The sequence below is a fragment of the Mastacembelus armatus genome, chromosome 16 (assembly GCF_900324485.2).
Source record: "Mastacembelus armatus chromosome 16, fMasArm1.2, whole genome shotgun sequence".
In the NCBI taxonomy this organism is placed as follows: domain Eukaryota; kingdom Metazoa; phylum Chordata; class Actinopteri; order Synbranchiformes; family Mastacembelidae; genus Mastacembelus; species Mastacembelus armatus.
The window spans coordinates 21545944-21560859 of record NC_046648.1 but is presented as its reverse complement, the minus strand read 5'-3'; the positions used below and the strand labels follow the sequence as shown (position 1 = coordinate 21560859).

At 39.9% G+C, this 14916-nt stretch overlaps 1 protein-coding gene across 1 annotated transcript in view; it reads right to left on the bottom strand.

Annotated features, from left to right (window-relative positions):
• Window positions 1–14403, bottom strand: part of ntrk1 (neurotrophic tyrosine kinase, receptor, type 1) — a 28363-nt gene extending 13960 nt beyond the window's left edge. Inside the window, exons 1-8 of the mRNA XM_026317614.1 lie at window positions 14207–14403; window positions 10147–10221; window positions 9330–9401; window positions 6334–6402; window positions 5175–5329; window positions 3904–4046; window positions 3206–3344; window positions 186–518 (exon numbers count right to left, since the gene is read on the bottom strand). Coding sequence (XP_026173399.1) covers window positions 186–518; window positions 3206–3344; window positions 3904–4046; window positions 5175–5329; window positions 6334–6402; window positions 9330–9401; window positions 10147–10221; window positions 14207–14403 — 1183 coding nt within the window. The remainder of the gene's footprint in view (window positions 1–185; window positions 519–3205; window positions 3345–3903; window positions 4047–5174; window positions 5330–6333; window positions 6403–9329; window positions 9402–10146; window positions 10222–14206) is intronic.
• Window positions 14404–14916: the final 513 nt, after the last annotated feature.

Genomic DNA, 14916 nt, shown 5'->3' with positions numbered 1-14916 from the left:
TCACTAATTCTGTGGAATTTGAAACGTATGTCAATTTATTCATTGCTTTTAGTGGCTCAGTATATTGTGCGTCTTACTGTAAAATGTTACCAATGAATCAATTAGTCATTTGAACACTGGACCAGCCAGTGACCTCTATTTATTATGACAAACTGATCAGAGAAAAAACTGTTTCAGGAACTTACCAGGAATTATCCCCTCAGGATCGAGCGGGTCGAAGGGGTTGTCCATAAACATCCCTGTGGCAGTGGCTTCATCCCTTCCCAGTTTGTTCTGCACAATCATAGTGTAGTAGCCGTTGTTGATGTGGGTGGGCTTGTTGAGGAAGAGACAGCCATGTTTCACCGATCCATCCCCAGATTCGGTGATGAACTGGGTGTATGTGTAGGTGTTTTCTTTCAGCTCTCTGCCGTTGTACAGCCATGTGATGCTTGGTTCAGGATTACCATCCACAGCAAAGGGGAAACACCAGTGATGTTGCTGCTCTGCATCCCTCAGGAAGAGGATTTTGACTGGAACTGGTGTGAGATGACAGATGTGTAGATAGATGAAACAGTAGAGCTGGAATATCTAAAGTTAAGGATCAACTAAGAAAACAAACACTTAAAACAATAGCTAGATATTTTGGAAAAAAAACACTTGTTCACATTTCACCCAGAGATTGATACCACTCACACATCTGTATGGTAAATATAAAGCTAGAGCCAGAATCTGTTAGCTTAGTATAAAAACTGCAGCTGGGCAAAAACACCAAGTCTGGCTCTGGACAAAAGTTACAGAATAAAAGTGGCCTACAGTTTCCCCCTATTCTCAGTCTTTGTTTGTGCTTAGATCTTATGTTCTCCTCTAAATTTTGGGGTAGGTCAGCCGTGATTAGTGGATTGGAAACAGTTCTAATAATTTCAGATGTTTACCATGGTCCACCCTCTCCCCTTTATTTTCTCCACATTGTCTTATTTTGTTGTAGATTAAATAGATTTGAATTTTATGTATTGCAGAATAGGAAGATGTCACTTTGGGCTCATTAGCATTTGTTCACTTTGTCGAGGTTTTACACAGAGAAAATATTTGGCAGATGAATCAAAAATGAAAATCATAGTTGCAACACTACTTTCTAAAAAAAAAACTGTGAAACACACTATAAAATTACTGTACTGCATTGTAAGCAAAAGACCAGCATTAATTAGTATTATAAGTTTATAAGTGTAAATTATAAGTAAAATAAAAGTGCTCATCATGCAGAATGAATTATTATTTTTTTATAATTTTATTCTTATACTAGATGTATTAATATGTGGCACTGACATAGATTAGCTGGTTGAGGTAGAACTAGACTACTTCATTTATATTGGTAGTTTATTTTGTTTAAAAATCTTTTATAAACTGATCATATATTCTGTGAGTAAAATCTTACTCTGACAGGTACCTTTAAAGGAGTAAAAAGTACAATCAGTACATATCAGCCTGAAATGCAGTATGGTAGAAGAGTACAGTAAATGTCTTAATTATTAATTACCACTGATAATTGTCAATAGGTATATTGATAAGCCTATAGGTCATGATTTGTTGCTGAATGTGCACCTTGATCATACATGACATACCGTAAAGGTGAGTCACGTGCTCTACAGGTTCCCTGTAAGTTTCCATGAATCAATGTTCTCCATCTACACTGCAAACCTGTGCTGACCTGCTATGAATAATGAATTCTGGTCATCGTCGTGCTCCTGACCACAAAAGCTACCTGGAAGCTTCGCTAGATGCGAAGTTACAGGAAATGGCCTCGTTTAGATCGAACATGACTCTCAAGTGCAGAGACCCCTCATTCTGCCATGTCCATGCTGCAGCTCTTAACCCATGACCCAGACTCAGAAAGTGCTGTGCTAAGGGGATACTGAGGCATTTGCCACTTTACTCAGGGCTCACTGACGTCCGTTACACTGAGTGAAAATTAGTGCTATTTATCACATTTAACTAATCATCCATTAGAGTCCCCTAATCTTACACGAGCTATTTCACCACAGGGGTTAAAAAGAAGGCTAGAATTATATTTAATGAGGCTGCCGGTTCACAGGTCTCACAATGAAACAATGAACATTTTGAAAAATGTGGCAAATACACCAACTCATTCCTGGCATCAGTTCAGGCAGATTCATAGTTACGTGTAATCTTTGCATACTAAATAAGTGATGATGGATTCTGATAAAACTTACTAAAAAACATTGACATTGCAAAAAAAAAAAAAAAAAACAGCTCTTATAAAAGGGAAACCACATGAGTACCATGAATCAATGGCACAGAGAGCCACTCAGCAGTAAACACCCACTGTTCAGGGAGGTAATTAAGAGTAATTAAAGGGCTGTCGGTTAACGAGTGTCCATCCACCAGGGGGGCTGATGCTGATAGATTAGCTGCACTAACGCATTTACAGACTGCCAATCACAGTGGATGAAGCGGTTTTCCGGAGTAGGAGGGTAAAGTCCATTAGCACAGGCACAAATCAGATCTTAGCACGGGTTATCAGCCCCATTTTCCTGATGTTCATTATCTGTCCCTTGATGCTCATGCATTTGGCTTCAGCTGATTGGCGCCCCTGCTCTTTTTGGCTTTATTTTCTAATGAGTGTCACTGAGTTGGTGATATATGTTATTGTTTGGGCAGTATTCTCAGTAATGTATCACTAATGCATCTGACTGTGTTTTCTGTGGGACCACTGGGTGCTGTCATTCCTCAGTGTTCCTCAAAATCCAGATGCACTAATGCATCTGAAAGAAAACAACAGTAAATCTCCTGGGTCAAAGCTGCAACTGTAATTTAAAAGTACAGTGTATGTGAGGTGAAAGAGTTCGTTAAGAGCAAGGAGAGCTAAGTTCACTCTTCTTTGTCCTCACATTGTATCTCTGCATTAAATGGAAAGCCATACCTGCAGCACTTCACTCATATTATTTTAACACTTCTCCCCAGTCGCCAGAGTGAGTGGCAGCTGACAGAGAGCTCCATTAGAAGCATGGTGGGTGCAGACTCGTATTTGTAGAAGGGGCATTTAGAAAAAATCAGTGCAGTGCATTTTTCTTTTCTCTGGCTGTCCACCCTGCCTGCACTAGAAAAATGGCCCCAGTGTGCTCTCGCCCTAACCTCCATTAAGCCCGATGACTTGTATTGAGCCTGTGAGCTTTCAGGAGTGTGGTTTTATTTTTCAGGCACTTACACTCAATGTCCAATTGCACCATGTCCTCCTCAGGCCCAGCTTGGTTCTCTGCCTCACAAGTCAGGTTGCGCAGGTTGTCTTTGGAGGAAACATTGGTGAGGTAAAGGACCAGCTCTAATGTGGAGCCCCAGCTTCTCTCCTGCGGCAGCCGACAGTGCAGACAAAGAGCAAAGGAGGTTAATGCAGTTGGGTCACAATGTATCTATAGCCAAACAGGTTAGAGGCATGAACTGTGACCCAATTATCTCTCCTGTGGATACACAGATTGCAGAGCTAAACTGAACTTCATTTATGTCACTGTAAACACAGTTGATCTAAAGGGCTTTGCAGAACAGCGAAAAAAAAATCACAGAATGAAGGAGAAAAAATGATTAAGTGACAATTTCAAGGAAAAGTATACACAGATGACTAGGTGGTGCTGCAGACATGCTGCTTCAGACAAATATAACCACAAGCAAAAATAGCCAGACAAAATAAAAAAGGCAGTGATGGCTTATTTTCAAGTTGAATCCAAAAAGCAGGAATAGAAGTAAAAATAGATAATAGATATTTCTCAGATTGATTCATTCAGTCCCAAATCTAAGGATTCGCAGGATTTTAGGTCTCTGGCCATGTGGTGCCTGCAGTATCACATGCATGTTTTGTTCCTGTCTCTCTGACTTTAATGCATTTACTTCAAATTTCAAATTCTTCATTACCTCAGTAAAGAAGGGAGAGTGGAGCTTCTCAGTTCGCCATCTCACACTAGGAGTGGGACTTCCTGTCACATGGCACTCAAATGTCAGGTTGCCTCCTTCTTGAATCTTGTTTCTGGAGGGGATAATTGTCACCTCTGGCAGACCTGAGAGCAGCAGAGCAGAGAGATACCACGAGCACATAGCAGTGAGCACATGTCGCTAATGTGATGGTACAACTGAGTCAAGCTTTTTTTTTTTTTTTTTTTCTAGCAGTTTGGAGAAACAGCACAGAGCCAAAATCTCTCATATGTTTCCTGGCAACAAGCTATTCCTACTGGATGTGATTAAAGCAACAATGCTGCGCCATTTTCTTGCCTGCATTTTACTGCACCTGCTTGTCGAAGACATGGTTACACAGAATAGGAACAATAAATTATTATTTTTCCTTTTCAAGCCAATTACATGAAGATAATTTATTAATTATACTTAGAGATTAAGATAAAAATACATTGTGACCTTTACAATAACAAATTTAAAGATCCCCTCCAGGCATGATGTTAGATGAAGAAAATATGCCTGAAGTGTTTTTTTTTTTTTTTTTACACAAAAGTATTTTATTACCATGTCAAAAATGTATTTTTAATAATATGAATATGCAAATATCTTTCATTTCAAAAATGTAACTTCAAGATACAGAATCTCTCCCCCTTCACTGAAAAGCTCTTTCTTAGTGCAGGTTTACTGGAGGCGTCACACTAAATTACAACATGGACTACAACTAGTCTCAGTACTAGCTGCTGTGATACTAACCTGCTCATACTGTAAGTGCACATATTAAACTAGGTCTAAGCAGAAAAACAGCCTTTAGTGTCAAACTCAAATGTTTCAGGCACTTGAGATATTTATCAGTCACCAGTAGCATCTGGAAAGTGTCTGTTTGGTTCCACAGTTTTATTACAATGACCCCAAACATGCAGCCATACTCATAAAGAACCATATTCAGAAAGGAGTCCTGCACCAGATGGTCTCGCTGCCACTGAACTGAAATCTCAGTATCATGGAGCCAGTCTGGGATTACATAGAGACAGAAGACAGTGAGACGGCCTAAGTCCACAGAACTGTGTCGGTTTCTCCACAATAGCTGGAACAATCTAAGACTATTTATGGCATTATTTTTAAAACCATTCTCACTTTACTTTTAGTTCCTAAAACCTTTTATCATCTTTTAAATGTTTGCACATGTCTAAAGAGTGAAAATGAAGTTCAAATATCAAAAAGAAAACAGAACTCACTGCAGTTATCTATCACCAAAGAGCTGAGGGGTATTTCCTGGTTGTCAGAGAAACAAGACAACATCTGGTTGTCCAGGTCACCTCGCTCATTACGCTGCCACTGCTGAAGCCAGTGGAGGTCACATGAGCAAATGAGAGGGTTGTCTCTCAAAAGCCTGAGGAAGAAAGGAGAAAAATCTGTATCACCTGGAAGTCCAGGAAACACAACAGCTTCAATTATCAGACATTTAAAAACTAAGATGAACCAATGAATAAACTCATTTAGCACAAAATATTCTCTTTTTATGCCACAGGTTAAACAGCACTGGCTCAAAGTGATGTATGATCACATTATGAGCTTTTTAGTCGCGATGGAACAGGCCCCCTAACACTTTTCTTTTATAACCACTACACAATTTATATGATTTTTAAAAATATCAAAAATTAGATATAGATCGTGAAGATTTTTACCTTTAGATATAAAATAACCTTTTATACCATCCAACTTTAATATGTATTCTATTTTTCTTAAGCTTTCAAAAAACCTGTGAGCCATTACCTATGAAAAAGTGTTGCTGCGCTTAAGAGTACTCACAATCAATCTGCAAATGGCAGCAGTACATTCTTTTCCTTATGTTCATATAACCTATGTAAAAGTACAGTGATAATCTAAAAACTGTTTGTATTTTTACATAGTATCTTTTGATTTTTATTAGTTATTTTTCGTAATTCCAAGTAAAAGCACATAATAGTGTCAGCTTAGAGCACAAAAGACTTTCGTACTGCACAGAAATGATGGGTTTAGTATTGCAGGAACATAAAGGTAATACTTTCAGTTCAGTCAGGCTGTTACAGTGGGTTGGATATTAAGCTTTTCAATCCAGAACCAGTGCTTTCCAGTTTAGGTTTTGAAGAGTCTATCTGCAGCTCACTGCCTCTGCAGTACTAGCTGCAGTCTGTAGAGGCATGTTCATTGTGGGGAGACTAACTCTAGTGTATTTTAAGAACATTTGGCATGGGGCAACCATAAGGGTTTGTCTTCCACCAACAGGCATCTTTTCTGTGCAGTCCACAAGCTGCAGATCTGCTCGTTCAGGTTTGTCACATGGCTAATTTAGACTTTTTTGTTCGCCACCTTCAGTGAATGTTCAACACAATCAGTAGGATTAAAAGGACTCACAGGCTGAACAGTGGTAGAAAATGAAAGACCCTCCAGGAGATGTGCTCCAGAGCGTTCGATGCAAGGTTCCTGTAAAAAGACAAGACTACACTTTTAACACCATTGTCTTTGCTTCTCTGCCATAACACAACAGTAATTTAATCTATTTGGTGTTTAGTTTGTTAAAGCATCTATATGTGGTAACTTTATTTTGCCTGCATTGTACTTTTCTAATGGCTCAAACAGCCGTTTATACACAGTTGAAGAGTTGGCACAATAGGAAAGACCTACCTGAACAGAGGAGATCATCTAACCTAATTTAGCACTGCCTGCACACAGTAAGGCTACACTCCCTTGGCAGTATAGCTTTCAGAAAAAAGAAACTATTCTTGGCTTAAATAAAGGAAAAATTCAAGTAAAAGTTCTTCTTTTTGTAATTTGGGCCTGTTTAGCAGTCACTCTGTCATTTGATTGCTCACTTTCAGAACAATGCAAACCTGCTTCAAATTACTCTCAGTGGAAAACGTTAATGTGTCCAAATGGGTTCTGATCAATTACCTTGACAAGAATTTCACACCAGCCAGGAGCCACATTCAACATCTCCAGCACATCTCTCAGCATTTGCTTAGTGTTCAGTACATTAGGTGATTAGTGAAAATGTCAGTCTACTTTTGTCCAGGAGTATCTACATCTACTGGATGGATTGTCTTATAATTACTGTATGTACTGACATACAGTTATGGTCCCCAGGCAATGAATCCTACAGTCGGTGATCCCTGACTTTTTGTCTGGTGCCACAAGCAGATTGATATTTTTGGCATTCAGTGAAATATTTTGACAACCACTGGTTGGATTCAATGTGGCACAGGTATCCACCGGACAAAGCTTAAGATGTATTTTGACCTTCCCTCTAGGTTATAGGTTTCAGGTTTCCTGTGAAATATCTCAACATTTATTTAATGAACTGGCACAGTATTGTCATGTTTTGCCGACATTGCATCCTCGTAAATTAACATGAAGATTCATATTCCTTTTAAGGTCAACTGTGATGGACTTTTTAGTTAGTGTCTCCATCAAGCCAAAATTCCTGTTTGTCCAAAACTTTTATTTAATCCTGGAGGATCGAGCACAGTTAGGTACTGTTGACCACTACTCAAACTGGAAGATAGACAAAAACCTAATTACTGAAAAAATAAAAAGATCTATGACTGGTAAATGCGGTATATAAGAAGAGTATCTGACACATAGCGATCTACTGCTGCTACAGCAACATTATCATTGTATTAAAGATGGTGCCATAGTACAGTGTGACCAGGGTTTTATAATGATAAATGCTATGCCAACCAATGTAGTCTGCCCTGTTTCTTTCTTCTGTAATGTGAAAATGTCTTTAGTCTAAGATTAACTTAATCCTACATCTAAAATTGTGTTCGTCATAATTATGCTCTGATGGATGAATGCTACATATCCTTTTGTCAGTCCTCTCAGGCCATTAAATATCATCATAGTGACTCTCAAATTATCCTCAGACAGCCAAGAATCCAGGCTGTAAATAAACCTCCCTCTGAAGATGACAATAAGCCACACAGGGGAACACACACATGGAAGCCAATACATATTCACTCTGGCAAGGCCAAGGGTTCAATTATTTGTTTTCCTTGCTCCCAAAAGTTCATGTCAGATGGGTTAGCCATTGGGGCTTATCCATTACCAGCTCGATTCCTTCCTGAGCCCACAGTGGGAGACCCGAGCCGGGAATAGCAGCTCGTTTTCCTTTAACTGTTCCTAAGTCCTGAACGCATTCTTACAAAAGATGACAAAGACGAGAGCAGGCTGAGAGAGAGACGGAGGTAGTTAAGGCTGGAGCAGCCTCCATGTTTATTGCTCAGTTCGGTTATAGTCGCTCTGTCTTGATCTCAGAAATACATCTGTCACACAGCAGCCCCTAAACTCCACCCAAACCAGCTCACCCTCTCCCCCCATAGTAAAATATTGATTAAGTGATAATGGACCCTTAGTGGAGTGTATTTATTATGCATCAGTTGTCAATAATCTGCCAAAGTGAGCGAGTAAAAGGTGACTGGTGGATGTCTTCTCCAATTTCTTGTGCTCACTCCGTCTACCTCACCACCACTACCCCTCACCCCCCATCTCTGATCCTCAAAACCTGCTTGTCTTTCAAAAACATCATGTTGCACAAACACAAAAGACAAGATGGTGGCGATAATGGTTAGCTGCTGATGAACAGACAGATTTAAGGATCCCTCTCATTAGGCATAGTATTATTTATTATTAGTCCTGTAAACAAATTAAAAAATAGCATAATTAATTTTTTTAAGCAGAAAAATGAGCTAAAATTACAATGTAACTACAACACAGTTTGCTTGTCTTCTAGATGACTGCTGAACAAGGAGGTGGTTATTTGGATAAACAGTATGTGTTTGTGGTATAGAACTGAAGTAAATAAGAGAACAATTGAGAGCAGAGTTATTTGACATTAGAACTGCAGATGGTTTTTCACAGTACATTAATCCAAAGGTTAGTTTTTCAGTGATATCTTAGAACTTCATGTTTGTCTGACCCACAGTGTGAAACAATATTTATCTCACAACTAAAAACAGGGAAAAGCAGCAAATTGTCATGGCAGAAAAAATATAACCAATATGTCTATATTTGAAATTTATATGTCTACATGCATAATATCTATTGAGAAACTACGAACTCCAAAAAGCGGTTTGTGGTCTTAAATGGGGTCATAAATTTATTGGATCTCTGGATGAGTAACAAAATTGTTTGCATAAGAAACTGAGTCATGGTGGTTTTGGGAAATCACTGTGACTCAGTAATTTCTCTGTCACTTTATGTGGCGTGCAATATCAGCGGACTGACTGAGCACTGACTGAGCACTGACTGAGCACTGACTGAGCACTGACTGACAGCGACAAATAGGCTGACCCACCCGCAGGTCAAAACATGACACAGGGAAGACAATCCTTTGTATCGACAGGGACACTTACACATACTGGAGCTTGAGGTTGTACTGGAAGGCAGTGGCAGAGATGAGCCTCAGCTTACATGATGTGACTGTGCTGGAGAAGAAGAGAAAGCACAGTAAACACCAAAACAAAACACAGTTTCTTTTGATAAAAACAAAGCATTAGAAGTGAGAGCAAATCACTGCACACAGGATCCAAATTCCTGTGAAAAAACCTTTGCCTCTAGTAGGGTGGAGGCTGTAAGAGCAACACATGAGCAACTAAGATGGTGGAGCAAAGTGTTGAGCAATAGTTTGTGCAACGTGTTGGTGTCTACATAACCCAACTACAAACAACCATGCAACCAAATAGGGTTGTTTTAGAGCAAAATAACTGATTTTTCATTATATTGTTCCTTAAAAATACTGCATAGTACAATAATTGTGCTCTGGTCATGCACATTTAGCCACAGATTAAATTTTTTTTTTTGTACTTTTTTTTTTTTACAAAATCACTTACGTAACCATTAAGTGCCCCTTTTAACAAGGACACATTAAAGTTGTTCAGAGACACTTCCTCAACAAAACGCTCAATTAGCCAGCAAGTTAGAGCTTTGCAAGCATCGCAAATGTCAAAACTGGCTATCAGCAATCAAAATGAGAAACTGCTTTATCTGTTGTAATGTGCATGTGTGCTGTGTGGGAGTGGAAAGCTTGACAAACGTGCAACAGCAAGTAACGGGGAGGAAAGTAGGTTAGTTGTGAGGAATGACGTGTTGTACAGTACACAGTAGTACAGTGCAATACAACAGCAAAACAACATCTCTGAACAGCTCAACTGTGAGAAAAGCTTTACTTACAGGTTCTTCAGCTCTCTGTAGTTAATAAGGTCAAGTTCTGTTATATTCTCCAGGCCTACTTGGTTTTCTATGTAACTGGTTAAAAAAATAACAGAAAGTAGAGAGAGAGGGAGGGAGAGAGAGAATTGCAAGGTAAATACATACAATCTGTCGTGACCTATTGAAAACAATGACAGGGAAAATAGGTGTTTAGTAAATTTAGGCTCTGGACAGATGACAGTTACAGGAAACAGAAAACTATCAGATTTTTCCAAAGCACAGTTTCGTACACAAGACAAAATCACACCAATGAAAAGAACGAAAAATAAACTATTCTCGATTTTTTTTTTCTCTGTATAGCAGAGAAACGCCAGTGACAAGGTTGAATTGAGGCAGAGTTACCTGTCTAACCTTTGTGACAATATTCATCTAATTACGTACACCACAGTAACCCTTTTTAAAATACAAACAGGAAAGAAAGGAGATTCGGGGGGGGGGGGGACTCAGGCAACCCCTGGGGGTGAGTGAGACAAAAAACTACAATGATGGAATAAGAGGAGGAGGTCATGTGTCTGACCTCCACTGAGCAAAATAACAGGAAAGAAAACCAGCCGGCATGTCCATAGATTCACAAACCTCAAAGCTCATATCAGAACTTAATCTAGTACTCATATGGAAAAAACTAATGTCCTAAGAGACACTGAGTAGACAAGGTTGATGGGAAATTCTTCTCAATGAGTAATTTTCCACTTTTCCAGCCTACCTCCAAATAACTAGTGAGCTGCAGATCAATTAAGCACTCAGCACAAGGACGGGACTCTTTACAAGGCATGTTTGAATAGACAGTTTGATCAAAACCTACCAAGGATCTCGCCAGCGCAAACGGTTCACCTCTTTCTCTGCCCTCCTCCACCTCTAACTCCACCCTCACAAACATGTACGGTTGCTGTTCATTTAGTTAATCAGGAGGACATTTCATTGATATATTCTGAAAGGATTAGATTCATTAGATTCAAATAATAAAAGCTCTCCAGTGCTGTCTTGAGCACATTGTAATATCATTGATAATATCATTGAAAAATAATAAGAAATTATAAAAATAATCTTGTTTTTCAGAGAGATGCTTTTGAGGCAAACACAACAAAAGCTGATTGGAAAAATAGCTATGAAATGTGAACATGTACAAACTTCATCTGGCAAACAAAAAGCTATTTTCAAGGCAAAGAAAGGGTTTTCTGGATTTTAAATTAAAGCCAAATTAAATTAACAAAATGTTTTATTTAAACAATAGCAAACTCAAAAATCAATGAAAATTGATTCAGATGGACAAACAATATAATTTTTTGTAAATCTCACATTCTTCTACCTTGTGAAATCTACGGTACATTACTCACAATGCAAATCAGCTCCGACACTTTGGCGATTTGGGTGTGTCGTGCTAGTAGAAGCTATAAAAAACACAAAAAGCTCTACATGACTTTTTTCACATATGTAGTAGTACTCTCTAACACCATCATGTACCTTTAGTACCTTTAGCTGTGAAATAAATGTACAAAGCGACAAGAAAAATGTGACTATTCTCTGGGAAAACCTCTGTGCCATGTATACCATTTAAATGTATCTAGAGTGTTTTCCAATAGAGCATGTACCAAAAGATGGCTGCAATCATTTCTCGATGATGACAGCTATGATCAGCATGTGTCATTGTTTCAACCTTCCAGCTCTCTGTTTGTCAGCTGCAGCTCACAAACCTTTTTATTCATGTCTGATTGACCCACGCAGCAATAATGTGATTACAGGGCAGGTGGGCCCAGGATCACCCATCACCCTTACTTACTGGATTGAGCCAAGTGGGTTGTATATCATCTATTGTTCCTGGGTGAGGGCATTGACTGGCAATTCACAAAATTGAATTTATAACTCTGTGTATGATGAATTTCATCCCCTGTTCCATAGTTAATGGCCCCTTGTTTGTTCTGCATGTTGGCTGTATTCCCTTGTGCTGCCAATACAGTGAAGTGTTGTTTTCTGGCATGTAGAGCACCGTGGTAAACAGAAGCCAAGAAAAACCCGCTCACTTATTGATTGAACAGCTGAACATGTTTAGCTGCAGGTACAAGAAAATACCTCAGAGGTGAGAGAGAGAGAAAAGAGGAAAAAAGAGAAAAGGGCAGAAGGGACAGAGGAGGAGGGGTGGGTATAGGTGAATAGAGACAGAAAGCGGCAGTAAATTGACTTGTTCCACTGAAATAACGTTTCACAAATGCGGTTCCTTCTTAACAAGTGCTAATTGCTCAGATCTGGGAACAGGAACAAAGAGAGAACAGCGTGGTGGTGCAGAGAGTGACATTTAGTTTTCCATGTTGGAGCTGATGGTGGGTTGCGTAATAATACAGCAGCCCTCTTGAAATCACAGGTGGTCAGTTCCTATTTCTTTTCCTATACAAAGTTTGAAAAAGCCAATGTTAAATAACAGTCATCTGCTGCAGAAATTTTGTTGCTGACTGAGAAGTTTGAGTTCACCTGAGAAAGAACTTACAGGAGTTTTATTCACGCACATTCCCCCAGGGACCGCCTGCCAATAAATGTGTGATAATCAAAAGTGAGACAAGTATGGCAGTAAGGAACTACCTACATCAAACATCGTCAGCCATCATTTTATCTATTGACCATCTGTTGAAGCACAGCACAGGAGCATGAATAAGGTCAGATTAACCTCATGATTAAATCTTACACTGTTTTTTTTTTTTTTTTTCACCAACAGAGATTAGGTGAATGTTTGAGTGTTAAACTTTTTCTTTGGTTGTTGATTATTTAGTGAGTTTGTTAGAGATAAATTTAAGATTCTCTAAAATGCTTTTAAAATATATTTTGTTTAGACAGATAGTACCAGGGCAGTAGAAAGTGAAAGAAAGAGTTTATGGAACTGTCTTCATGATCATTTAACATTTTTCAGTTATGTTGTTGTGTTTCACAGAAGAGTCAGATCCTGAACTCAGCAACATGGGAAGAGATAAACCTGCACCTTTCCTTAAATTAAAAACAGCCAAGCAGTAGTTGTGTTGATTTCTTGTTGAGATTTTCCTACCGAACTGCAAGACATGATTCTGCTGAGAGTCTTTGGAGACCCTGAGGCCACACTTTGAGGTGCTTTGATTGATAGATCAGTCCCCGTCAACCTGCTTTTGTTTTTGTCACTGTAATTGTTTCCCAGTAACCAAAGTGACTAAATTACCTCTGTACCCGGCTAATGCATCTCAAACAGCACTGGATTCACTTTACATCAACCAGCACTTCAATTTGGCCAATGCTGAGACCAAATGTATAAAAACAGAGATGAAACAAAATAAACAAAGCCGAGCAGACAGTTGGCATTTTAGTGAAGATAGACGTGCTCCAAGACTTTGATGAGACCTCAACATGATCTCTTGGTAAATCATGATATGGCTGGTGTCAGTAGTCCAATGGGGACAGGCTGTCCATTTAATCTGTATTAAAACACCCCAAATGACAAATAACGTAATAGATTAACGTATCAAATTATAAGAGAGCCACAAAGTCACATCTGCACACCAACATAAGAAACCCTATCGCCAATTACCATAAAGAGAAAAACTTGCTGTTCTTGGCCAAAGCAATGGAACACAACTTTGTAGTCACACAACCCTGAATGGTACAATCAGTGTAACTGCTCCATATTCATCCATCTGGTGCTTCTGTATCACACACCCAGAAAACCTTATAATGATTCTGGAGCCAGTCAACACCTGAACAAGAGAAGCTGCTCACTTAAAACAACAGCACAAAACCCAAAATAACAACTACAACTGCACAAACTCAAAATTACCAGTATCTGAAGTTCAGTAAGCTGAGTAAGCTGTAAGCTGAAACTTTATATCACATATGAAACCAGTTGCAGATGCCCCATTAAAACCAAAAATCACTGAGACACTGAAAACAAAATGACAGACTCAACACAGAGAAAATCAAGCTGGACGAACTACCAACGTCTAGGCAGGTGAGTCCATGCACACATGTTCATTTGGAGGCACATGCGGAGCAGGTGATACATCATACTCACATCTCTGTCATGTTCTCGCTCTCTTGCACTGCCAGGGTTGGGATGCTGGTGATGCCATCGGGCTCCAGGCACTGCATCATTGTGAAAGAGCACCGGCAAACCGACGGGCATCCTCCCAAGGTGTGTGCCGGGTAAAGGCTGAACAGGGCGAGCACCAGGGGCAGGAGGAGCGCCAGGGCCCGGAGTGCCACAGCCATGCTCAAAGGAGGATCTTCTCAGCACGGAGAGGTTTGGCACCTGTAGTTGGAGATAGTGTCTGTATGGTTCAACTAATGAAGAGTGAGTGAGGAGAGGTGAGGAGCTTTCACTCACTTTCCTCGTGGCTCTCTGGTAGGTTTGATATCCCAGCTGGTCAGGGTCTGGTACACAGCCACAGCTGTACTGAGCAGCAGGAGGGGCAGGCAGGCAGGCAGGCAGGAAAGGGGCCTCTAGGGACATGGTGGTAGTGGGCTGCAGCCTATCTCTTTCTCCCTCTCTCTTCCTCTCCTCCATGGTGAAGGGAGGGGCAAGATAACAGGGCCCACAGTCACCAGACACCTCTGAAGCGAGAGTGGGAAGAGGGAGGGGGTGGGGGTTGAAGAGCATGTGTGGAGATGATGATGACAGTAGGAGATGGGATATGGCGATGGAGATCTCATCTGCCCCTCCCACAGGGATGAGAGGTCTGCTGTCCCGCCAGCAGCTCGAGGTGCAAGTGGAGCCAAGAAGCC